This window comes from Neodiprion virginianus, chromosome 2, assembly GCF_021901495.1.
Source record: "Neodiprion virginianus isolate iyNeoVirg1 chromosome 2, iyNeoVirg1.1, whole genome shotgun sequence".
Taxonomy (NCBI): Eukaryota; Metazoa; Arthropoda; class Insecta; order Hymenoptera; family Diprionidae; genus Neodiprion; species Neodiprion virginianus.
Genome location: NC_060878.1, coordinates 13,642,492 through 13,668,814, shown reverse-complemented (window position 1 = coordinate 13,668,814; position 26,323 = coordinate 13,642,492). Strand labels below are relative to the sequence as shown.

General features: G+C 44.8%; 1 protein-coding gene across 8 annotated transcripts in view; it reads right to left on the bottom strand.

The window, feature by feature from the left end:
• The window catches only part of LOC124297388 (transcription factor Sox-2), a 307,639-nt gene that overhangs the window by 28,548 nt on the left and 252,768 nt on the right, over positions 1-26,323 (bottom strand). For 7 of the 8 annotated variants that reach the window (XR_006906591.1, XR_006906592.1, XR_006906593.1 and 4 more), the window contains one exon: positions 16,588-16,653. Coding sequence is in view for 3 of the 8 variants with exons in the window: in XM_046748362.1 (XP_046604318.1) it covers positions 16,588-16,653 (66 nt within the window). In the remaining 5 variants the exon portion in view is untranslated. Of the gene's footprint in view, positions 1-16,587; positions 16,654-26,323 lie in introns of those variants that run through there. The other variant, XM_046748363.1, reaches the window with a different exon arrangement.

Genomic DNA, 26,323 nt, shown 5'->3' with positions numbered 1-26,323 from the left:
GAACCAGTCGAACATGTACGCAAACTTAAAAACCCAACCGGGCTTCCATACAATTTTGACTATGTTGTCAATTTATTCCCGTCTACCTCCAAAGCCAGAGGTGATTTCCGCGAAAATCGTCATCTTGATGATCTCAGCCGGGGTCGACGAGGATGGCATAATTAGACAGGAATTCGACGCACGTCCCTGAATCGTTCTAGGATCACTAATGGATCTACTTAACATCCCTTCTGAGTCGGCGGGCTCGGGTCCTCCATCTCCATCTGCATCCCGGCGGTTAATAATCGCCAATATTTATTTCGGATTGGTCACGGCTCGGCATTGCCCGGTGATGAGCATCCCGATGGACAGCGTCGCGTTAACTTGAGCCGCGACGGACGGACGATCGAGCATTGTGCCAAGATTAATGTGCGACGAGCGGCCACCGCGAGGGTGTCTGTAGATATACACAGATGTGCTTTGGTCCGAGTAAAGAGGTGAGGAGGTGTACGTACCTGTCCGTACACACGGGCACGTATCCAGTCCTCGGATCTTCAGAAGAGCCCTGACAGCACGGTGTCGAAAAGTTGACCGCGTAGAAACGCGCCTGAACAGCCGTACGACGTAATTAGGGATGAGCCGTCAACCGTTCACCACGTCATCATTAGCCCGGAGTGACCCGAGGCTCGCTTCAGGCAGATAGAGACTACGCCGTCGGAAGAGAGCACGTGCTGAACGTTTTTAATACTCGCGCGTCCTCGGGCGACGGCGCGTAGCCGTTTCAAACGAACTGTCACGGTAGAAAAATTCTGTACTCCGTTTCGTCGAGTTTCACACTCCATCGGTCTTCTCCTGTTAACCATTTAAGGTAAAAGACTTCAATGTTCTCTAATGCACCTTACAATACTGTATCCGATCAAATAACATACAGTGGGTTGAAAGTTATCCCCTTCGCAGTAAAACCTCAACTATGATCCATAACAACCGATCATTTCTGACTGATCTGTAGCCAGGAATCCTAGCTCACTGCTAAACACGACCTCAAAAAAGTGCGAGTAAACTATCGCCGACAGGTATCTGCACTTAATCTCCATTAGTGAGCTACCGTGTATAAAGCTTCATAAGTAATGAACGATTGGCCGTTAACAATTAACCGTAGCAGAAACTTCTCCGTAGCATCACGTTACACGCGTTGTTGTACCACCTACGACCGCGGGGCATAAAGGTGAGATGTATCGTTTCCGGTAGCCAGGAGGGACAAATGGGGACATTAAGTTGGTGCCGGTGCAATATCGCCTCACGTTCCTTCCACTGACCTCTGGACTGGAGGATAGATAGAGGAAGCGGGGGGGGAAAGGGCCTCGTAAGAGAGGACGACTCTAATTCCGTCCCCTGCAAGCCAGGAGAGTTGTGACCACAAACCGGATAGCCATCCGATGGCTATCGAGTTCCGCCGGAAGAAAGGATGCAACGCGTGTTGAGCTGCCCGGTCTGAATCCTCTCTCGTTTCCTCTCTCTATATTTTCCGTGCTCGCGGATTTCCTCCACGTCCTTTCGTCGCTGGTTGAACGCAGAGAACCAGAACTAGGTTTCTGGTTGATAATTCATCCGTGCAAAGCGTTATGTTGCGACGAAATGAAAATGGAGAACTTTTACATCGTCAGGCGTTGGAGGATATCACGGAATTGGCCCCGGGCCAGGCAGATGCGATTTCTTCCTTACAGCTCAGGCAGCTATCCGTGTGCCGGGCTAAATGACCTTGGAAAAGACTCTCGAGTCGTTTAGGACCGGAGGAATGAGAGGCGGGGAAGAAGGTGGCGGTTCGAGGACCTGTCACATTACGCGGTTAAATTTATGCGCGATGCCCAGCGGCGTGACAAGTTACCACTGACGAACGGCCCCTCTGCGAACTCTGGCCCTCCGGGGCCTTTTCGGTATACGAGGGCCACGCGGAGCCGCAATCGTTCAGAGTTAAAACGACGGGGGAATTATATGTACGAGTTATGAATCAAATTGTAAATAATTACCTAGTGCATGTGCGGCTCTGCAAATAGAAAATCATGTGTTTTGTGCAAGTATATACATGGCATGTCCTTCAAAATGAGAAGTAATAAGATCTTAGGATTATAAACACGTAATTGAATTTCAGGATTATATGGTATAATAATCTGCTTTCAGCGGCACCCTATTATTGCCAATCATTTCGATTTGAGTACAAATCCTTGTGCAAACTACTATTATCTACTTATTCGTGTGCTCATCAGAAAATTTCTGAGGCTCAATTAAAAAATACGTACTATCCGATTTAAAAAAAATTTTAATACTTGAGTTTCGCATTAGCACAGTTTGTCGAAATGACACTTCAATGTCTGTTCCAGGTGACCGGTAGAAACGCAAAGCATGGCACGTGCCTAGAGAAAGTGACGAGCAAGCGAGAGCGAAGCAAATGGGAAAGAGCCGGAGGCATGTGGGATAAACGGGACGAGTCACATTATATTTCACGGATAGTGTAAGTTTTTGCCAAATTCCATCGTTTCCCGCCCTGTAAACAAACCCAGTGCCAATGTGCGCCGCGTCCACGAGACAGTCTGGAGGGGATGGCGACCAGCGGCGTTCCCGCTATCCAGGCGACCAAAGGACCTCGGGAAGGATCGTGTAGCCGGGTGGTGGAAGCCTCGTTGGTAGCCGATCCCCTCCGTTGACCAGCTCTTGTAACATACGTGGTACACGTTCGAGGTGCGTAAAAGCTGAAGATAGGCGTAGAAAATGCGAGTGCTGTGCACCCTGCGAACCGTAAAAAGTCCACCGTTGAGTACGGCTTTAGTTTCAGTGCACATTCTCGCAGTTCCACTCCCTACAATTTTTATCCTAACCTCAAGCAGTCAAACATCCATCTAATACATATTGCGCACGCGACGGTTTTAGTAGACAATTATTTGTATTTGCACAAACGGTATTTCACATGACACGATACAGCCATATGATATAGCCGAAGGTGATGTGACGAAAAAATCATTCTTGTGTATCGGTTAAATGATAACATTATTCATTCTATGATGTCTCGACTTGGAACAGCGTTGTGGGACGTAGTTGCGGTCATATTCAGATCTAGGATAGATTCAGTTATTCATTACAAAGACACCCAAACTAAAGTTAAGTCAAATCGCCAGAGAACGACGGATTCTATCAATTGAAAATTTTTTATCCAATTTATATGTAATGAACTTAGTCTGAGGTACTAGCATACCAAGTAAAAGTAATAATATATACAATATGCACGGTGACATTGACATCCGCTCGACTGCCGAATATTTAGGTTAGGTTATGATTGTTTCAAGTAAGTATGCATAGAGTTTCGAAATTTTTACAGAAAATTTTCGGCATAAGGTCCTAATGTCACGAATGTGTGTGATAGAATCGAACAAGCAAGCAACAAAAAGATTATTATACGTAGTGCAATTACAATAACAAAATATATCTTACATGTTGGTGACTATAAGTTCACATAAGGTGTGATCGTATGGCAGTTGATATAAGGAACGTGGTGAAATAATTGTCACGTGACGAGTGGATCTGTCTTCGACCTATTCGTCGAAGGTGTACTTACACCGAGCCGTTCCTATCTGATTAATAGGCAGGGCATTAGGTAACAGTATTGAATTCGTTTGGCTTGTTAACAAGCATGGAACGAAACCTTATCTCGTTACAAGCGTGGCTTGTCTAATTGCTCCGCGAGGAGAAATTCTTTACGGGGCGACAAAGTGCTTCGTTCTCCGATTCCGCAGTCATTTCGAGGAACTCCGGCCGCGAGCACCTTTAGTAAATCTCTCAACGTCAAGGTGTTCCGAAATGCAATTATACGCGACTGCAGCCACGTAGGTGCAGTGCAGCTATATGTGGCTGACCGTATTTACGTGTGCCAAGTAATGCGAACGGCGTGCAAGCGTCGAGTTTCGTCGTCTCTTGGAACGTGAGCCAGGCGTCCCGGACGTCTTACCTTGGTTAACATAAATGTAACGCTATACTCCGCCCCGGCTGCATATACATCGCACTAGATGTCAAATCCGCGTTCTGTCTCTTTGACAACTGCATGTACTCGCATTCTGAAAATTGGTAAATATTGTCTTCAGCTTCGTAGAAAGTTGTGACAGCTAGGTCTAGACTTGTGAGAACAGATTGCGAAGAATAAGGAGGAAAACATTGAGTATTGTGAGCCGGTATCGATATCCAGTAAAAATTTACAACCGTCGAGTGAGTTTGTCATCGTTTACCTGCTAAAACCAGAAAGTATTATCTTTTTTTGGAAGGTTTACCGGCTAACCATCTTCTATTGTTCTATATCGGATAGGTGAGAGTTACACCAAATAGGCTCATTGTCTTGGCAGAACAGTGGGGCTCTTCGACCCCTTCATTGTCTTAAAGTTTCTAGGTGTTGTGGCCTGAAAACACACCACGGTCAGTCTCTACCCCTCTCCTACCTAAACTTTGTCAAACTCTCGATGGAGAATTACCAAACCAATTAGCGGCATAATGCGGTCGACAAGATCCGCGGCTGAGTGACCGGTGGCGATGAGAGAAGATCTTCTATCTCCGTTGAGCAACGTAACTCCAGGATTTGTACACCCGAATAGACGCGTTACTGGATTACTGGAGAATTACTGACGATTACCATTCGGGAACCAAAATCACCTGGTCGTGTAGGACGAGAAAGTTTCGTCGATACTACGAAGCCACGATGACCTTCCTTGCCATCATCTCATCCTAAAGTCGATGTGACCCACGGTACTCGGGACTCGGGACTCGGGGACCATAAACCATCCCGGGGTGCCGAGAAGGACCGATCCGGACGAAGGACAGTTTTATGGCGGCTTCGGACCCTTTGTCTAACGCATGTCAGGAGCTCCCCTCGGCTACGACCACGGTCCCTGACGGCAGGAAACCCGTCAAGGATATAGGTGCACAGGATTGCACCGATCGAGGTACCCACTGCCTTCGGTCCTTCCGTGAAAATCAGCCCGCCATAAAAGGCATGGTTAGCTAGCTGGCTGGTTCGAATGTTCCGCAATTCTACTGGCAGCATATTCTCGACATCAGGTCTTTTCTTGCTATTCCGCATTCTTTGAATTATCTCCAATATAGCGCGACGCGAAAATGTTACATGAAAATACGGGCAACTCCAATTAATAAACTACACAATCTAGTATTGACCACAAGATGAAGTTTCAATGGCATTCGGTCAGTTTGCGTTAAGAAAGAAAGGCGGGTGAGAAGTCCTTGTCACTCCCCCGCACCAGCACATTTCATTGTAAGCTAAACGATGACCTGTCTGATTCGGTGTTATTTCCGACGTATCATTAGCGGACCCATCCTTGATCCGCACCATTATTTTGAGGCGCTTCAATTCCTGACAGACATTAAGAGACGGACTGCCGGTACGGGTCTTGGCAGACGGAGTGGCCCCATCGGAGATGAGGATTGGAGCGATGGGCTCCCCCGTTGTGCGGCGGTCGGACTTCAAAGTGTCCAGACTTCATCGTCGATATTGGGATTCGATCAGCACCGAAAGATTAGAAGAAGACTCCCCTGTCTTAGGTCCGCATGACGCGACGACCTTCTCTCTTCTCCCCTGTAGTATCTCCTTCTCACAGCCGTGTCACTTCTGGAGCTTCGACATTTCTGTGGCAAGATTTTGAAATATCTAGACAAGACAACGCGAAGTGGAAGAAGGCGAAGGTGTCTGGAGAGCCGCTACCTGTCAGCGAAGATACCCCGCTGTTAAGAAGGTGGCCAAACTTGTCAATTTTGACTAAGGCCTGGTCTTAGGGGTGGCCATGGGCACGCCTCGAGATTACAGGTGCAGCTAATCGTTGAGCTCCATCGTTACGGTACACCGAAAATTATTATGCATAACTTGCTAGGCCCCAGAGTAGTAGATGAAATTTTTCCATAAAAATGTTTCAGTAAATTTCAGCGTCACACGTTTCTTGCGTGAATTGACTAAATCCAAGTATCTTCAACTGAAAATGCGAATCAAGTGACCGTGAACGGTAATCCTAACCCTGTGTCAGACTGAACATACCCAAGCCAGGGAAGCAAATGCCAAAATAGATAAGTTATACGGTACCGAGCAAATAAAATAGGATTCAGGTTTACCGGCTTATCTATAACGGAAGTGGCTAAAGTAAAGAGTTTTCGAATTGTGTTCCGAGCTAGCAAGCTTCTGCAATAATCGTTTGCGGTAATTGTTGGAGCGATACCCCGTGGCGAGTGGGTATTGTCTGAGTACTTTCTACGGTTCGGACCCAGGACGACGGCTTTCTTGATTTGCTCAGGTGTACAGACGGCGAGTGGCGGCTCGCTCAACATCCAGACAGCGAACGAACGTTCAGCCGAGCTGCAAGCAGTTTCGGGCTAACGTAGCGTGAGATTCCGTGAAATATCTTTGCACTTTGGCAAAAACTGGGTTTCGTGATTCAGGCGATGCAGGAGCTTCGGATTTTGACTGGGGCATAAGTCGTCTGCCAGTGCACCGTGCTAATGCAGTCAGCGTGCGTCGGCATTTCCTTACAGCCGTGTTGAACTCACGAGAGAGGTTCGACGTGTGGAAGTTGCTGATTTAACAACAAGAATATTCGTTTGACCGTACCGCGTTCTCGGTCATCCTCGTTTATACTGCCGTATTGCTATTGGAAAGGATGAATTAAACAATAATACAACTGTCATGCAGAATTGCAATGCAATGCACAGCTGTGACTTTATGATAGGCAGTAAAAAAAATCAACGAGAAAATATAACTTTACGCATTTGTTTACACGGTTTCAATGAAAATAAGATTCCTTAGTGAGTACTGATACAAACGCGATGAAATTACGTGTGAGCATTCCAAACTTAGTACCGTTTTTCACCTGTTGATCGTTTTAACTGATCGATATTTCTTTCTTTTTCTCTTGTCAAGAACAATCATGACGTCACTGAATATATATTTCCTAATTCGTTAAAGTTATTTATGTATACTACAGAGCCGCAATCTAGAGTCAAACTGGCTTACTCACGCATCTACAGAATGACCTCGTATATCTTGTGCGAAATGACGTGGGCTGACCGCGACCGTTGGTTAGTGGTTGGTTTGTTTTCTCTCAGTTTTCTTCTTCCGGTAATTGGTTAAAGCCAGTGAATTTAAAAGTCTCTAAAGAGTGTTAGGAGACGCGAGAGTCGCTAATACGAAGGGAATACAATTTTTAGCAGATTTTTGAAATTCTTGAACAAACACGCGAGGGGTCTAACCGAACAGCAGAGTTATTGAGTAAGAGTCAGGTGGCGCGACCAAAGCCGTAGTAATTATTCGACGCCCACGTGGCATCTCGTTGGGTCGAGTGTAAATCTTATTACTGACGAAGTAAGCGATTAGCATCCTTATTTCAAACGGTACGAACAGAGGTGGGTAGGTATATACCTACTTACCTATTTCGTTTCTTCTAATCCGCTCACCTCATATCAAGAATGAACAACACCGCCCACTCCATACTGCCCAACTAATTTCCGATAGCAAAGCGATCCTATTCGTTGTTTAAATTTGTCCGACTCTAACGCCGTTTAATGACTCCATCGTTAAAACGTCAGCTGATACTTTATTAGAATCCTGTTTAACAGGTAACTATCAGGATTTACATCGTGAATCGTCATATGCACTCTCTGACTTCCACTTCATCTTCATTATGACATGGTGAGAAAAACGTCTTGCGGCATGTACGTAAGTACAAAATTTAGATTGTCACAAAATCGTGAGAATTGATCCGGATAAATTTTCGACACTATTCATGCTCGAAAATTTGCAATTTTTTCTTAGGATTTCATTGGTTGTTTTGAGAGAAATTTAGGAACTGTTTTCACAATTTTTTAAATTAGTTGGTTCGAGTAGTCGGAGTGAAAATGGTAAAGCATCGCTTAAGTGTGAGGCTGCCGCACAAGGTGAAAGAAGGTACGAACAAGAAAAAAAAAAAAAAGACGCCCGAACGACGTCTACAGTTCAAGTAGATTGGCAAAAGTACTTTGCTTACTTAATTACGTACATACGCGGGGGTTACGCTCGAGCGGATGAATGGTTGCTGATTGGTAACGCGACTCGTTCGGTCAGCATCCGACTGACTTATGCCGAAGGGGCCGCATCTTTTAAACTTGCCAATAAATCGCTTCAGGTAGCCAGCCTGTCGACTGTCGACCCTCCGCTTCGAGGTGTGATGCTCATTTGTCCGATGAATTTGCACTTTTTATTCTTGTATATTTCTTACTTCTCCCCCTCGCCTTTTTTTTTCCTCTTTTTTCAAAAGGTTTTTTCAGACGGTTAACAACAACGCGGAGGCGTCGGTGAGCAAACGCCAACGCAAAGTTTAGCTGCGGAACTTGTAAAAAAAATTATCGCGGTAGTGCTGATTGTCGGTTGTTTGGTAAAAGTATAACCTAAAACGTACCCACGTTCGTAACAGTTTACAGATTAACCATACGCGTAACATTTCAGAAGACAAGTTCGAAAATTAAATTTTGCAAAAAATGAAATCATCTATCTTAGAGCGAAACAAGGCGGTGGTCAATTTCGATGAGAAGTAGAAAGCAACGATGAGAGCTAAACCGATAGTCGACATCTGGACAATGGACTGCGGGTTTAGGAACGTGAAATTCATCCAGAATCATACAAACTTGAAATCTTAACCGAGCATCACATCCGATTAATTAACGGCATTGTCGCCGCACCGCTAAACGCTTTAATCAATGTCATCGGGCCAATTTCCGTTCACCGCTAGCCTCTGTTGGCCTCCGTTGGCCTCGACTGCGTCCCATCCTCGACGCCCCATTTCCCCTTCATCCTCCCCCTCGACGGGAGTCGGGCAGGTCGTCAACGCTATCGCGGTACTCCACAGGAAATTACATAGTCGGCAACCAAAATGACGTAGGAAGTGGTAATTTATCAATTTTTCCTAAATGGCCAATTCTCGATCGGCAATAAAACTTTGTTTCGCGATTCGCCCGACAGTCGGAAAAAAACGTCTGCCAATCAAAGGAGTATCTTCAAAAACCTCAGGTTAATTTTTTTCTCACCACAAGTCTAGGTTTTACTTCCCGAAAACGTGTGATTGAACCGACTTGGTTTATCCTCCGTCTCTTGACGACTCGACGTTGGGACAGGAATTATCCGTCTTCAATGTGGCCCGATTCGATTACCTCCGTAATAAAATCAAATCACTAAGCAATAAAATATTTATAGAATCGTTTACGCCGCGTACATACGTCGGCTTCGGGTTCACCCTCCCCCTGTAACGTGCAGGCTTCGTCCCCAGCGGTTATTCGCTGTTTACCCTCGAGGTCCCCAAGGCTTCCTCGTCCACCACGCACGTTAAACGCACCCCCGAGCTCTCCGTGTCTAGCATATGCTACCTTGCAAATAAAAGCGCTTCATCGGTATAACGCGTCGATATTTACACAAATCGTTTCTAGCTTCTCGCGATCAAGTTCGGTAGAATCATCCTCTGGCTGATTTCTAAATGTTCAGGATTTACTCGGAGTATCTGTATCAGTATTTAGAATGTAGAAATATTTTTCACAATTCACTGTTCGCGCAAAGAATGTATAAAAACAGTTGGAAATAAAATTTTTAATCTAAGAAATTTGAATGACTGAAATATTCTTTAAAATAATGAGAAATCGATTGGAATCGTTGAAATTATTCGAAATCATTACGCATCGTTTGAAATCACACTATCGCGATGAAAAAATCACGCGATAATAAGCGTCTGAAATCATTGAAATCATTTTAATTCTTGCAGTTAATACCAAATGATTAAGTTTCGTTAAAATACTATTGATTTTCATTTTTTCATGTGCTTTCGTTGATTTCCGATTATTTCAAAGCGTCCTAGGTGGTTTCCAGTAGTTTAATTAAACGCCCCGTAGATTTTACATGATCGGCACTGAAGATCGTTGTACAAAAATAAATGAATTGGCGATTTGTCACACAAATGCACAGGATTAGGCAGGACATCCGCCGATCCTGAAACCAAGAGAACTTCGGCGAAAAGTGGCGCGAAGCTCGAGGGAGGTTCACCGTATCGAAACGCCGCAGCAGGGGAACACGGTGCCCAAATTGGACACGCGCTGGCGTCCGTCGATCCGTCAAGTCCATCCAGTCGAAGGATCCGGTGCTGGGGCAATGCGTCGGAGATTGAGCGTCATCGGGAAATAGGCCTAAGCGTCACCCTCGGAGCGTCCCAAAAACAGTTGGGGGCTTTTCTGCAGCCGCGTGCAGCTGCATCGAATTCAGCACGATTTTCAGCGAGCAAGTCGGAAGGTTCTACCGGGGAGGGGAAGTCAGGCCCTAAATCGGCCTCGGGCGGATCTCCCCGCCCCCTTCCCCCGATACGAGAAGTCGTCGTTTTGGCCTCGTCGCCGCTCGTTCTTCCCCCTCGGAGAGGGCGCTGCGATATCGGGCCCAATCCTTTCGCGGTTGTCGATTGAATTGGTCACGGCTCAATTGGAGTGGTTCTTCGACGAGGCGAGGTCTAGTGGCGTGTGTGATCGAACCGGTGCGAAAAAGTGTATGAAAAACTCGTTACGATCACCTCCTCGATCGTCACGCCCGGAACGAATTTCCCTCCGCATATCTCGTGTATTATACACGGCACATGTGTATGGTAGGACTTCGTTTAGACCTTTCGGATGAAAAGAGAACGAGATAATTGTCTCTTTCCCTCTCCCTCTATCGCGAAGAAATTGCAACCTGACGCGAGTCAACGAACTCGGGACGTGTTGGGCTTTCGGGTCCTATACCCAGCGATGGAGTTTAATGGGCATGCGATTTCAGTCTTGGAAGTAAGATAAAAAGAGAAAAAGAAAGAAAGAAATTCACCCGGAGTAGAGACTGTCTACTATATAATACGAAGACGCGGGCGCAACGTGAAACTTGTTGGACACGTCGTACCTAACCGGTTTATTATAGCTGAACAGTACAAAACTAATAACCACTCTTCAAAGTTCATGCTATAGATATCCTACCTAGACATACGATTATGGTCTACGAAAAAAGTAAATCACTATACCAGTATCGATAACGAGCCTCGCAGTATGAATATATCGAAGGATTATCTTGAGCAATAGAGTATACACTCCATGGTTGGTATTACCTACCAATATTGGTCTCTTTAATCTGAATTCCGACGGTAACTCAAACCTACGTCAAATATTCACCCGATCGCTGATGCGAATATATTCGATTCCTAAAATCGTGGAAGAATCCGTGCACGAGGTCAAGAGAAGATATAAGGCTTTCGGTAAAACAACATAAATAACCGCAGAGGAAAGAGATTTGGAATGTTTGTTAGCCGTGACAGAAAACATGTGTATGTGACGGGGCGCAGGGTAAGTCAAAAAAAAAAAAAAAACGAAGGAAAACTCTGCGGTACGTGATTGGGGAGAGGCGAAAAAGTTGGTCAGTTCTACGAGGGTCCGATGGAGGAAAAACACCGGTCAGAATTCTCTCCTCCCAGGCAGACAGGGCGCCGGGCGAACCACAGGGCCAGTTTGTCAAACGACCCTTCGGAATATCGCTTACCCGACAGCAAATTTGTCTTCGACGAGGAAAACAAATGTCTGCTCGAGGAGCTGCTGCCGCCCTCACCGCCGTCCGACGATGGGGATCACCTCGCTCTCTCCGTGTACCTAGTTACACGTCTCTGCGCAGTGTCCATCCACTCAAGACCACGTAACACGATAGGCATGTTATACCTTCTCTATGCTCGCACGTGCACGTGCACCGAAAGGTGCAACAGTATTTGTTCACCCATTCGATACGTCGAGTACCGACGCAGGTGGCGCATTTCCATTGTCACTTATATACTGCAGTCAGCTAGCTCGTGAGCTATTGGAGTCACGGTTATTCCGTCAAAAAACTTGCTCGATGTTTAGTACGGTAATCATCCGTGCACGATAATGACATCGAAAGGCACCGATGGGTTTAACAAAAACGAGGATTTCATAGTTATGTCTGGACAGTAACGATACAAGGGTTGAACTCGTGGCGTGTATCTGACAAGAGGTACCGAATTGATTTACCAGCACACTTTGAAAGACCATGGAAAACGGTATAAACCAAAATGAGAAAGATAAAGAAGGGGGGGGGGGGGGGGGGGGGGGTAAAAACACCGCCAGAGGGAAAGACGGAAGTGCGAGGGTGATACCGCAGGCAGAGGAACACTTGGCACGTTGGCTTGGTCAATTTTTCCCTCATGCAAGATTATGATCCCACCATTAGACGTCCTTCGTAATTCTTACGGGGAAGTCTCCTGCTGTGTATCCAGATTGAAGGCTCCCACATCCAGGACATTGTTTTCCACCTCACAACGGTCTCCCGCATTCACGTGATGAGATATTTTTTCACAAGACATGATCGTTTCCCAGTGATGCTTGTTCCATGTTGAATTGATGTGATCAGTTTTGTCCTTGATTCTACCGCTGCATCGGGCCTCTAATGATGAAAGTCGACGAACGATTGACTCGTTAAAAAAAAGGCGAATCCGATCGCGGTCCACGATGACAGTTAGACTGCTCCTTTCGGGCGTGCGAGGCCGTCGGTAGGTGGATGGATGACGGTGGGTTAATATAGGTGTTAAACTATCTAATGGATTTCCTAGTCGACGTCCTCCTGTGACGTGTTTCTCTCCCGAAGCCTGACTATATCCCCGAAGCGCATAGCGCGACTGTGATTTATCTCGCCTGAAATCAGTGTGCGGTCAGGGGTCACCCTGCAGGTCACGCCTATGCGGGAGTCATAGCTGTTGATTTTCCAAAGAAATTCAAAATGGAAAGACTATGATTCTATCATTTTTCAATATTTTAAATTTGCAATTGTTATTCCAACTAAATATGTTATGACTATTTTTCAGGCGACAAGCTGTTCAATCTGGGAATCGGTGAAAATCACTTGAAAATCAATTAAAATCAGGCTATATCCGTCAACAGAAGAAGTCACTTGAAAATTATCAACGATTCCCAAGTTGTTTCAAAGCAAAATCGATTTCATCGACCTAACCGAATTGACGATGATTTCGGACCTTTCTGTTTTATCGACAAATTTATCGAATCTTATTTTACACGTTAGTTTTCCCCTGAGAGAACTCTCGAATTTGAACGTTGTGAAGCGATACGGTTACTCATCAAGTTTGTGTGGTAATTATGGAAAGTTCGAAATATTAACGAAAACAGTGTGAATAATCTACTCGCACGATTTTAGGTTATGGCATGCTAATCCTTATCCGAATACCATACTTTTCTATTCTCATATCAACATAGATATTTCAATCTCTTCTCAACGATCATACAAGTGTGAAGTGCTACGATGAACCGGATCGCTTCTCGAAGAGAGAATAAAATGGGATTAGCTGGAATCGTCGTAACGAAATTGGAAGGTTGCCTGCATCCCCTACACCGTATAGCTCAGCTATAAGACATGAGTAGGTAAAGGAAGTAACTTCCCGACGCGTGATGGCACCCCATTCGGGGGTGCAATGGCAAATCACGCGTGTTTTCGTGCGACTAGGGACATCCACACGGGTTTGTTCCAGTCCCACTGGCTCTCTCTCTTCTTCTGGGGGCGAAGGAAAAAAGAAGAGCGAACCAGCGTCGGTAGTGTTAATGCAGCCTCGAATCCCCGGCATTAAGGAGCCGCCCTTCCACGTCAAGACGCGTTAACGGCCCCCGTTAACGGAACCAGAAACGAATGTCTGTCGTTACGTCGAGGGTGCGTGACGGCACGACGCACGCAAACCGCGCTAATCGCTTTGCGCAATGCCAAAGTTCTCCGATTCATTTGTTTAAGCGCTTTTCGAGAGAAAATTCCACCGATATCTTTTTACTACTATTTCTTCGATCAACCACGTAAATTTTCAAAATAAGAAACTTCCGGTGATTCGACAGCAGTCTACTATTTTTATCAGAGGAACACGTGGAGGATGAAAAAAAGTCCTGGTGGCGAAACCTCGGCTTTTTCTGAGGGGGTGAGGGGGAGGGGGGGGGGGGGGGTTGTGTGTAAATCATACCGCCCCCGCCGGTGTCACGTGATGACAAATGATCGCCGCGATCATCACGCGAGAGGCTATATTATGTACAATCGCGGGCGTCGCGACGCGGATCTGATAAACTTTAATCGCATTAACAACCATTCAAATTATCCACCTTATATGCAGCCCCGCAACTCGACTCATAGCTGGCCTGGTACAAAAGAACGTATTTGCAATGCAAATTGACCCGCAGGTATATGGATATCAACCTGTAATTGTAGATTTTATATTAGCACCGTGTAATACAGACCCGTGAACTTCCCGTGAAATTGCACCTTACAAAATATCGTCACGAAATTCTCGCGTCGACGTTCGTCGGAATTGCTGCCACACGGATTGTAAGAAGTAGAAGAAGAAGAAAAAGAAGAAGAGAAAAAGCAAGTACGTTGAAAGATTAAGTAACCTGTTTATTATACTACTTTTAAGCACATCTCATTACGTTTGGTTTCGATTTTTTTTTTATTTTAAACCTTGATGGGCAACGCGACAACGTTATTGAAAAAATTAGAAGGTTTGAAAAATTTCGGAATGTAGAGTATCGGAAGATCCGTGACTGGGAATAAACGGAACAAGCTCAACTAACAATAAGTGACAGCAGTATTCGAATGAAATACAGCGGAAAACATGTGTTATACGAAAGTATAATTATAAAATAATACGAGTAATCGATCGGAAGCTGTGAAAAGCTTGGAAATTGTTATTGAACTCGGATCCCTTGGGAGAGGGGAACGCGAAGTTATATAACCGTGGCAAGGCTGGGTTCTAGCGGGTATTATTGCAGTTCGTATTAGCGGTAATTTTTCCTTTTCTACATATACGTAAGCACCCGCGGCGAAAATACACAATATTTCATTGAAATAGTATTTCAAGTATTTTACTCTGTGCTCCGTTTAAAGTCATTACCAATAAAAGCTGCAACCGAGTCACAATTCCAACTTAAGCATGTAAATCGGATGATTGGCGAAAAGTAGTGAAAGCGTGAAATTTATTTTAAAAAATTGACAACATTTTCGTTAGTCCGTTTCGAGTGGTGGATACCGGATTACCATTTCCGCCTAAAAGATGAGAGATTAAACGGTGGAGATTCCCGAGCCGAGGAGGCGTTGCTGTTAATCGACGCCATTAAACTGAATAAATTAAACGCGAGCTGCGGCATAACGACCATGTTCATTGGATAGTTCGCACCTTTAATCTGACTTCAATCTTCAGCCGGCCCGGCCACGTCTTGTACCTCCACGCGTCGCTCATTAACATGGAATCTTAATTAGGCACAAAACGAGCGGGTGTTAAGGGTGTCCAGATAATCGACAAGATTACAGATAAAAAAAAAAAAAAAAACTACGTTTTCACTGTACTCACGATATGCGGTGAGGATTAATTACTCGAATACTGTATTCAATGAACGGTGAAGTGTAACAAGCAATAAATCAAAATGAAAACCGTAATGATTCACCTTCGGACGTGAACGAGTTTAAATCCATTTTGTAAAACACCGAATACTTGTGCAAGCTTTTGCTTTCAGGTACAGTAATAAGTGATGCATGTCCTCGCGCGATCATTTAGAGATTAGGGTCAAAACTTGGCGGCTAATTCTACACGCGTATAGCCATGAACACAAATTGCAATAAGCCAGTCGTCAGGGCCTGGGCGTCGAATAATTGTGGCTTGTAATAACAGGCAATGATTCCGTGTAGTAATCAAGATGGCATCGGGACCCCGACCCTTGCTTCTATCGTTACGAGAATCTCGAAAGCCCCGGTTCTCCTCGATTGTTGACAAAGAGACGGTAGAGTTACTAGAACGAAAAGCTTTTCCTTCCCCGCAGCAGTCTCGAGTTTACAGAAGCTCTTGTCGTAATGGCAACGCGAACTCTCCGCTCGTTTCGACACCAAAGCTTTTTTTCTCCTCCGTCCCAATTACACGGTATTTGTTAACAATTTGCCGATCGAAGAGGCGATTGCTTGTATACTAAGTCGCTATTAGAGCGGTTCCACGCCATTCGGCAAAAAGAACACGACAGTTAATGGTCAAAATAAAATGCGTCTTGGCTCCTGACAAATGATCTGCCTGGTCGTTATATCTTTTTGAATTCTTTGCAAACTGCTACGGGATCAGCAAGATTTACGAATTCGATTATACAGCGGCAATAGGACCGAAGAATTATGACAGACGGTTGTATGTGCACAGCGTGTCGATATTTTATCGAATAACATTCACTTATACACCGGTTAAGAAGAAAATATTTTTCAATTGTCTGAGGCTCTGATATTCCTATTCCTGTTTACTTGATTCGAATTTATTCAGCCTTGACAGTTTCTTTTTACTACAAAGTCGGCAACTTGTGACAACACGAACGAATGTCACACTCGCGATTCTTACGTGCATCGGTAATTTCATTATTTCAAATTATTCAGCCTGATCACGTGAGAGAGCGACTGCTCTGGGCTATTGAATCCAAACGACGTTTATGCACACTGGATAAATTAGTCCATCAACAATTACTCACCATGCACGAACAGACTCGGCATAACATCCATTCTCCGGATTCAGCATTTTTCGCTCGTTTTCAGACCTGTAAAATAAGTGAAAAACATTATGTGAGATACTAATTGTAAAATACCCGAGAGAAAGACTTTTTTCAAATTTTCTTATTCAAACTCAGTTTATTACGGTTTCAGAAAATCCTGCGAGCCTGAAAAAAAAACACATACACACACAAATTTAGGACAGGGATAATGCTTTCATGTTCACCTTGATGTGAAAGTATACCTACAGTTAAACGCGAGTGCAATCCAGAAGAGATAATCACCGCAAGAGTGGCAAACTAATGAAATGACATGTAATTACGGCGATACGTAGGCCGCTTGATCCGAACTGGGAACGACGGTTTTTCTCTGCTAGACACCGTGTCGTGCCTACCAGTCTTAACGATCCGGTTGCCCCGTCGATTTGTTAATAACGACGTCGGGCGTCGCCACGCGGGCAACCCGTCATTACCGTTTCAACGGCTAGTACTACTGAATTAACTATGGAATATGGGACACACCAAACACACGTGCGAGGGACGCTACGCTTCGAATCGGCCCCGATACCCGATAAAATATCCCTTCGTACAGACCGCCGTAACGTATCGAGGTATAAACACGTGGTCATTAAATGTTGCCGTCGCTACAGCGTCACGTTATCGAGGAATTTTTTTTACACAGCCACATACGAATAATCTCGAAACAGAAGCTGCAGATTATATATAAATGCGAAACGAGAAAATTCGTGTTATTTTGTTGGAGGAATGTCGGTAGAGATAATAAGAGAATGCACACTGAGAAAAAATCTCATTTGGTATAGTAAGTAGAAAAATTCAGCAAACAGGTACCGTTAAAAAAAAACTGTTTGAATATTGTTGGAATTACGAAAAACGAGGTACGCCTAACCATTTTGTTGATTGTAACTCGATGTTATGAACTAAAATTCTAAGGAAACAAACATGGCGCTGACAGGTCCAACTAGTTGAAAGGTTGAAAAATAATATGGGAATTTCGCATATTTGCCAAGGCGGATAACGAGCGATATTTTCGAGAATAGCAATTTCAGACGTCGAGCCGAGGGATCGAGAAATCACCGTATGACGTACGGCGTGGGTATGATGACCTCGAGATTCACGAAAGTGGGGAATCAAATTACGGAAGAAGGTGTAGAGTAGGTATCCCTTGTGTAATCGCATTCACGTCAGGGTGAAAATGATGATGATGATGATACTTTCGACGGAGAAGCAGGTGAGCCCGCGAAGCAGTGTATAAATTCAAGATCCTAGTCCATATTTCATGCGAAATTCGTTTAATTTATTCATGGGAGGCGTAAAAGGACTGCAGGCGGCAATTGAATTGCAAATGGCAACGTTTAATTTCAGGATTTTAATTGTCTCGCCTTCTCGCCATTCCGGGCGATTATACCCTTGTACATTTCACGCCCCCTTTCTTCACAGAACCCATGCTCACGGTTTCGAATTGCTTCTACATGTGCGGTGCGGTCAATCGATATGCGCGAGTCGTCTTCGTGGTCGCGTAGTTGTCATTAAATCGAAAACAACGCCACGCCGAGGGTCCCTAAGATTTCAATAAGTGAAAGTACAACTTCCACCGCGTCTTGGGCGCGTGCGTGTTTATAAATAAATCTTGGAGATATCCGTGTACATAATCGTTTTTGTTGGTATATGACGCCTTTATGCCTCCGGCGCATAACCGTGTATGCGATTCACGTGCCTAGGGTAACGGGATAGGAAACACTCTTTGGCCCAGGTGTCGTTGAGCCATTCTCAAACGCTGTTCAACGAAAACTAGGAGCTACGATGCCACCGAGTCACACCCGAGACAATAGCTTATAAATCTTTCATTGCAGATAAAAAATAAATACACGAATACTCCTTTACTTGTCATCAAATAAATAAATATAAACTTCGCAGGCTCTTCGGAACGATTTTTCGTAGGGAACTTTCAAAATATATCTCATAGCCGGCTTCCTAAACTATCAGTATATTTTATAGAGTCGAATCTGTCTTTTAACGGAGTCTGGGTAACCAAACATCGCTAATTTTTAACAATTTTATTAAGAGATAATTGGACGTTGAGTATTTATACATTTTTTATAATCGCAATGAAACGATTTTTCTAGAAATTGTCTAGAACGGGTTTTATTTTCAGTAGTTTCAATTCAGTATTGCGATTTGTTCTTTGTAATCAAAATCGGTGCAACGTGCTATAATTAAATATTCAATGATGTCAACGTGATAAAAAAAAAGTGTTTCAGTGAATTTTTATAAAATAGCCGGGTGAATAAAACGAGCCATCGTAGAGTAAAATCGAAATATTTAACTAGATTTGTAAACCTTTTGAAGCGACATCATTAGAAATGAATCATCGCTATCTAAGCCTTTGTGGACAATTTCAATATTTCGTTTTCCTGTATCTTTAAAACAGGATCTGCGCAGCTTACGAATATAATGATTAAATAAATACTAAAAGTACGACTATGTCTCGATAAAACGAATGAAAAGTTTCGATTTTTGGCTATCCAATCTCGTTAACGTAAAAAAAATACCAGACTATGAAAGAGGCTGAAGTTAGTAACGTTAAAGTAACGAACTCTCGGGGGAAAAAATCATTATTGTACAATTTCTGAATGACCTTCAAGAAGTTTGATCATCATCGTGATTCACTAAATTTCCGCGAATCCAAAATCTGCGAAGTAACAATTTCTCCTGAACACGCGTCGTTCCTATAACGTTACTAACTTCATCCTCGCGACTATGAATACATCACCGCGTGATGGGAGTACATAAAATAATGAAATGCTCGGGTTGTTGTGACAGTCGGGTTATTGCGTATGGTTACAAGTGACATTAGTGAGTCGAGTTGGGCGGGAAAGGAAAGCGGGTCGTGAGAACCCCATATGCCCCAAAGGGTGAGGGTGGCAAATCACTGTCCGTGAGGAACGCGGGTCCCATTGCTCGGTCATGCGTTGAGGGAGTTGCGTGCCCGGACTTTGTGGGAATGCGCGTGCTAATTCTGATTCGAAAATTACCGAGGTGGTGTTTTTCCCCTGACTTTCGCCCCCAGTCCTCCAGACCAGTAAGTGTCCTATCATACCTGCTCTCGTAACCGAGATATTGCGTTGGAAATTGATTGAACGCGATTTCCTGGCTGTTCTGGTTCGTTACCGCCTCACCAATTCAAGAGACTATATTTTTTTGCCTACCTGCACTCGAGTCACTATAATCTTTTCTTTTTATTCACGAACGTACTGTTCCTTATTTCATTTCTCGGCGTTAATGCTACCAGAGGAGATAGTCGCGTTGCAGGTTGTTATCGACAAAATGGGTTTGTCAGGAATAATTGAATAAGTCGTGAACGAACGGTGTCGGCGGGGCTTCTACGAATCCACTTCGAATTGCTCGATCGCGTATATTGGGACTCGGGCCGGGCGAATGGACCTCAACTTCCACTAATGGATAATAAGATGGATTTTTACGGTTCGCTGATCGTGTTAACGAGTCGGTGAAAAAGCCTCGAAGAGTCCCGCCGTGCCAGCTGGTTCAGGAAGTCGCGCTTGCCATGGCTCATTTACTCATTTCGTTCCTACACACCTCGTGATATTCCACCTTATATCGTAATCATTCGCACGGCATAAAATTATCCGTTACTTGGAACTCGGTTTATCTTTATCGTTGCAAAAATCTATTCACAACGACACTTGAAACTTATTATTCGCACCAAATATTAGTCGCGTGATGTTTTTAGCCGTTCATTCCTACATCGATCGACCTTAGATTCCAGTGTATAGAGTTTAACGCTTATCACTGTTAAAATTATATTCTGAATTTGATCCCGTTTCGGATTTTATGAAAGTCGAAGCAGCCTTTGACGTTCAACCAGCAATGCAATCCGATACAGATTGTTGTTCAGTGCCAGAGAAGGACACCTTTCGATGCCGAACCACCACCACCACCACCACCACCACCACCAACTCAACATTGTTTGGTGCTGAAGACCGAAAGCGACACCATTTGATGCTTAACGACGTGCCATCATTTGAAGTTAATCCAAGAGATTGACAGCTTTTGTGCCAAAATTTTGAGTGCTAATTTTAGTTATAATTGCCGCCTTCCACTGCTGAATCCAGACTTCTGTTCGTGTAAATCGATCGGGTTTCATCCGAATGTCACATCCATGAAACATTGTGGTCTTCTACAAAAGCGGAATTTTCAACAGCGCAGGATCGTGGGTGTGGATTTCAGCGATGACTGGTAGCATTTAACACTCCTTGCGCAATGTCATGGCCCATAGCGTGCGCTGAGTAAAAACGAAAGGAAAATGATTCACCTGCGTAACGCGGAGGAGCGATTACTTTACAGCGTCAGAGGCAGCGTAGCGTGCCTTATAGTGTTACAGTCGTCTCCTCTCTTCACTTAACGTTTAACCTCGGTCAATTTGTGACTACTTAGGCGCATTATTTAACCCCTAGATCAACCGGGTCTAGCCCAGGGTACACGCTCCATTTGTGTCAAAACCAATTCCTGCACCTTCTCTGTCACATGTTCTTGAACGATGAGAAGAATTTTGCTTCAACTTTCGACTACATTTCATGAAAATCCAGTAAACCTACCCACTACTGTACCTACATATTATATTATACATATTTATATTGATCATTTCCTATAGTAATGCAGGCAAAGTGAGCCAAGTTCACATGAAACTTTTTGTAGTAGAATTATTCTGTCGATCTATGTAACCTTTTGAACAAGGTAATTTGGATTAGAACAATACATTTCATCGCAGGTTCCGTAAAAGTTTATGCGTGACAGTTTCGGTTTGAATTTGAACATAGACACAAGGATTCCAATAGTTTTCCGTTCAAGAGTATAGTTTGGACTGAAACGCTAGCTCTCGTCACGGATTCCATGAAAGTTTATGTATGAGAGTTCTATTTTGAGTTAATTTTGCTCAAAAACCGTGCGGGCAAACTATTCAAGGATAACGACCAAGTTCTATATCGACGTTTTCTGTAATTTTCGCGAATTTCCGAGCACCTTGAGCGTACCTGGGCCAAAGAATGTATAACCGCGAAACGGTGGGTCGACGGTGAGTGTAATTCTGGACTGTATGTGTTAGCGCGTCATTGGCGAGGGACTGTCAATCGGTAATGACTAATAATCCGGGGCATAGTATACGCGTAATCCCGGCACCTCGGGGGAACCGGGACATCAGGAGCCAAGGGTCGAAGGTGGTACGCCTCGGGGACGTCGTGGGAGACGCGCCACGTGGTTGACGATGTACGTAGAGTGAATTTTACACGTAGTAGAAGGTGTCTGGGGTAGCGGCGTACCTTCGGACCATTTGTCAAGGTGACAAGGCAATCTCACCCCCGTGCCGCCACGCTCTGCGTTATTCCCGTCGGCGTGCAGAGCCCCGTTCTATACCCACGAAATGAAACGAACGAAACGAAACCGGCGGACCAGCGCACCAGCCAACGAACCAACCAGCCAGCCAGCCAACCATCCACCCCCTGTCAACGGAGAATCGATCAAAGCTGTTTTAAAATTGGAAATTGGTAGCGAAATGGTTATAGCCTCGGATGTGTGTATGCGTACACCCGCGCTGCTCCGAGTTAATATCAGAGTGCAAATCGACCCCTCCGAACCGAAGGTGTTAAATAAATTGGTTCGGGAATAATTACGAACTCGCGACTGTCCATTCAAAGTTTGATAAACGGCGGAATAAACCCCCGGATATATATCGCCAACCGTACTGCCTGCTGCTTCAAAAGGGTCACCAATCCTTGCCATGAACCCGCCAATTGAAGGACCTGAGAATCGGTTTATCGACTCCTCCAGTGCGAGCAGCTTAAGGGCCTACATAGATTTTTCAAGACCATGTGAATTAGTGCGGTCTAGTCGTTCTTCTTTTCGTTACTTTTTCAAATGAACCAAGTCCTGTCGAAAGCGACGAATTCCCTAAAGAGAACCTGTTCCTACTGTCATCTCTATGCACGCATCGGCATAAAATACAAGATCCAAAAAGCATCCTATTAGTAGACACTCTGTACGCGGTGCGAAGTGGTCGAGTTTTGGTTGCAGGTGGTGGTTAGATTTCCCATGGAGTCGTGAGGTTTCGTCGCGTTAATTAGGGACTCCATTGCACCTGCTGCCGCAAATGGACGTTGGTCAAGCTGAGATTCCCATGGTTAGGGTAAGCTTGCAGTGTTGCGGGGGTTCCGAAACTAAAAATACCTGCACACAGACCAGCGGCATGTCTACCTGACGCATGGGAAACGGCTATACGCAGAACGCCACGCACTTCATACCTGGGTATAACCTGCTCATTATGCAAATTGGTGAAAGAATAATTACCCTCCGCGTTATCGGAATTGTACTTTTAATCAGCAGCGATGTTTCACCAGCGTCAACCAGATCAAAGAAGAATGAAACCTCCCCTCACTCTAAATCGACATAAATAAAATATTTTTTGTGCTTCTGTTTTGCCACGTAACTCAATTCGAAGGTTCCTGTTCGATTTCACGTAAATTTAAGCACTTACCACACTGTGCAACATCTCGATTTGCCGAACATGGTTACACATATCAAACCAAAGGACTCCTCATAACTCCTGACAATGGCCACCTGCGGGGAGATGGATGATCGTTGAAAAACTTTTGTTTTTAATGACCCGACAAGCTTCACAGATCAGCACCATTGCTGCAGAGTAACGCGGCGTCGAATGTCGATGCATGCACAGGCTGCGTGACATCGTCGTGAGGGAATCGGCTGTGCTCAAAGTCCCGGAGTCCGCGGGCTCGCGGGTGCCTGGCGGCGGTTCCGCGCCCGTCCGGTTCCGGTGTTCCGGTAGACTTGGTTCCGCTGGGGGAACACCGACTTCCGCCTACAGTGGGATACACGCTCAGCCGCGCGACATGATTCTCGCACGATTCACGCGTAACTCGGTGTCCGTTTACCTCATGATCAGAGGGTCGCAAGTCCGAGTATAAAACTATTCGATATGGGAACTACAATTTCATTTTACACTGTACCAAGGTCCGGAAGATTGACGGATTGGTGATTCGAGATCACACAAATGAAAAGCTGAATGATCATTTTTATTTTTCAGACATTTTAGCCGACCTCCGAATTTTCACGTGCCTCGATAATCAGCTGAAATATTTAAAAACACCGATGATCCGCGCGATGGACTCGCAGCTTTTAGGCCCTCAGCCAATTGACGGTAACTGCGTAGGTGAACGGATTCTTCCTGTCAGTCGGCGCCGTACCAACTAGGTACAAGTCATGCAGCGTAGTTTACACACGGTTTTAGGTCAGGTTAGGTTTGATTTTTTAGGTTCGACGGACGGGAAAATTCATTACGGAAGTGGAAGTAGCTAGTCTTCGTCGTTGTACGCTACCGCTAACAGCACGCTTATCAAATATCATCGAAGTCATTTCCGTTGGTGAAATTGGCTATTTCGAGGGTTAAGGTACAAAAAAAAAAGGTTTACACACTCCTCATTATTGTCGCTTGCAGGTTTTACCGCACATTTCATCATACGGATGTGCACTCGGTACGAGGGTAAGGCAAATTGTTTGCGTTCGTTGGGCATTGTTAGTACGTACAGAAGTTTCGTTTCGAATCTACTGGATATCGCATGCTCGAATCTCAATATGAAGGACTAAAGAAGATGCACCGATTACGGTTACTTTACTATTTATGGAAAAACTTTTCATATTCTGTATATATATTCGATGGTTTGACATTCAGTTTCTTCGATAACTCGATCAACGACTAAAATCGAACTTTGAACAGACAAAGTACATTCATTGTCTAATTAGTGTTCAGGTAGACCAAAACACCGATGTGTATCATTCGTGCAAATGACCTCAGTTGACATGTTATAAATAGAGCCACAAGTGGTTCGAATGATGGCCATAACTGGTAACTACTAAGGTAACCAGAACGGACAAATCCACCCTAAATCTTTTTCGTTTCGAACAATGCTAATGGTTTTTCCTATAGAAATCAAGAATTACAGACCAAAGGATCGGACCACGCGGTGATATAGATAACTGTGAGAACGTACCGCAATGATTTTTCTAGTCTGTAATAAAAATGACAACCGTATACCACGGTCGCGTCGAATTTGACCGTGGTGAAAGTACGATCTTGGCAAATCGGTGCAATTCGAGGCTTCCCGACGCCTCGCATCCCTCCCCTCTGTGGCAACGTGGCATAGGGGAACACACCTGGCCTGCACGCGCAGCTGGCACCCTTCGACGTTTCTGGGGTTCGTAGAGTCTCGATGCCTGCAGGAGGGATGCTGAGATTTCAGTTACGCCAGTCTCCACCCCTGGCACTGGCCGGATGATCTAGGTGCAGCGGGTAGACTGCGCGTTATGAACTCCCCAGTTTCGAATTCGGACAAGGATGCTGTGCAGCCTTCCGGGATGCGAACGTTGGCGATGACTGCTGCAGGTATGCGGGCGAAGCTACTGCAGCCAGATATCGAAAGAAATCTATAAACCTTGAATACGCGAAGCTGGTCGGCTCCGTAGAACGATCGGAGGGCTCTGAAGGACCCTCTTCCCGACTTCGCCCCCCACCCCCACCCCCCCTAGTCTTTCTCTTTCTCTCTCTCTCTCTCTCTCCTCTCGTGGTAGAAAGCTCTCGAGAGAGCCAGAAGAGCTACTACCACCACACAACGGTGAATCACTGCAGCTCTGTGTGCCACTCCGGGGGGAGACAAAGAGTTCCTGATCTTCCTCCGGTTCGCATTGCGCTTGGCTACCCCGGCAGATCGCTCCTAATGACTCGGGAGAGATATTTCCGAAAAGCAAGGGAAGAGAAAAAAGCAGTAGTAAAATCCTCGCGCGCACCTTTAAACTCCCCAACCCCCGACCTTTCGATAATAACGATAATAATAACAACGACCAGACCAGATATCCGTGATCACGATCCTCCTTCTCTTTCATTGCGCGAGATAACGCGATGGGAAATTCCTGCACCGCGGCAAATACGTTCCTCCGCACGGTCACGTATACCTTTACTATATATATATATATATATATATATATATATATATATATACACACACCTTGTCTCGTTTGCGTTGCGTAATACGAGGGTTTCGTATGAGACCGGAAATTCGTTGTCCGCACCCTTTCTGATTGAGCGCGTTATGTTTTTATTTCACCGTTTCACGACGTGCGTGCACGATCGTACGAAAAGTTTGGCTGAAATAAATGTACCGTATAATGAAATTGACATTTTACACTTGGGATAAATTGCAACGAAAGGACTGAAGATAAAAAAAAAAAAAAAAAATAAAGAACAAATCCCCATAACCTGCCGAATGGATGTAACAGGTGAATTTATTCATGAACGTCAATGGACGCGAAGGTCGCGGTTGATTCATTGACAATGTATAAACGTGCTGCACTAGACGAGCATCTCTCTTTCTCTCTCAGTTTCCATTGTGCATTCTGATCCTTGCCCATACAGCTCCCTGCAGGTATAACAACCGCGCGGGACTGTCGAGCGAGGCGGACAATAGTCGTGATCAACGATCGCCTAATTTGTTTATAAATACCCGCATTCTCATTCAAACTCTAAGCGACAGTCCAGAGAGAACGGCAACCCTTCAAGGGTCGCCACGCGAGGTGTAAAATTCCTTTTTACGAAAGACGATGCAGCAGCACTGGAGAA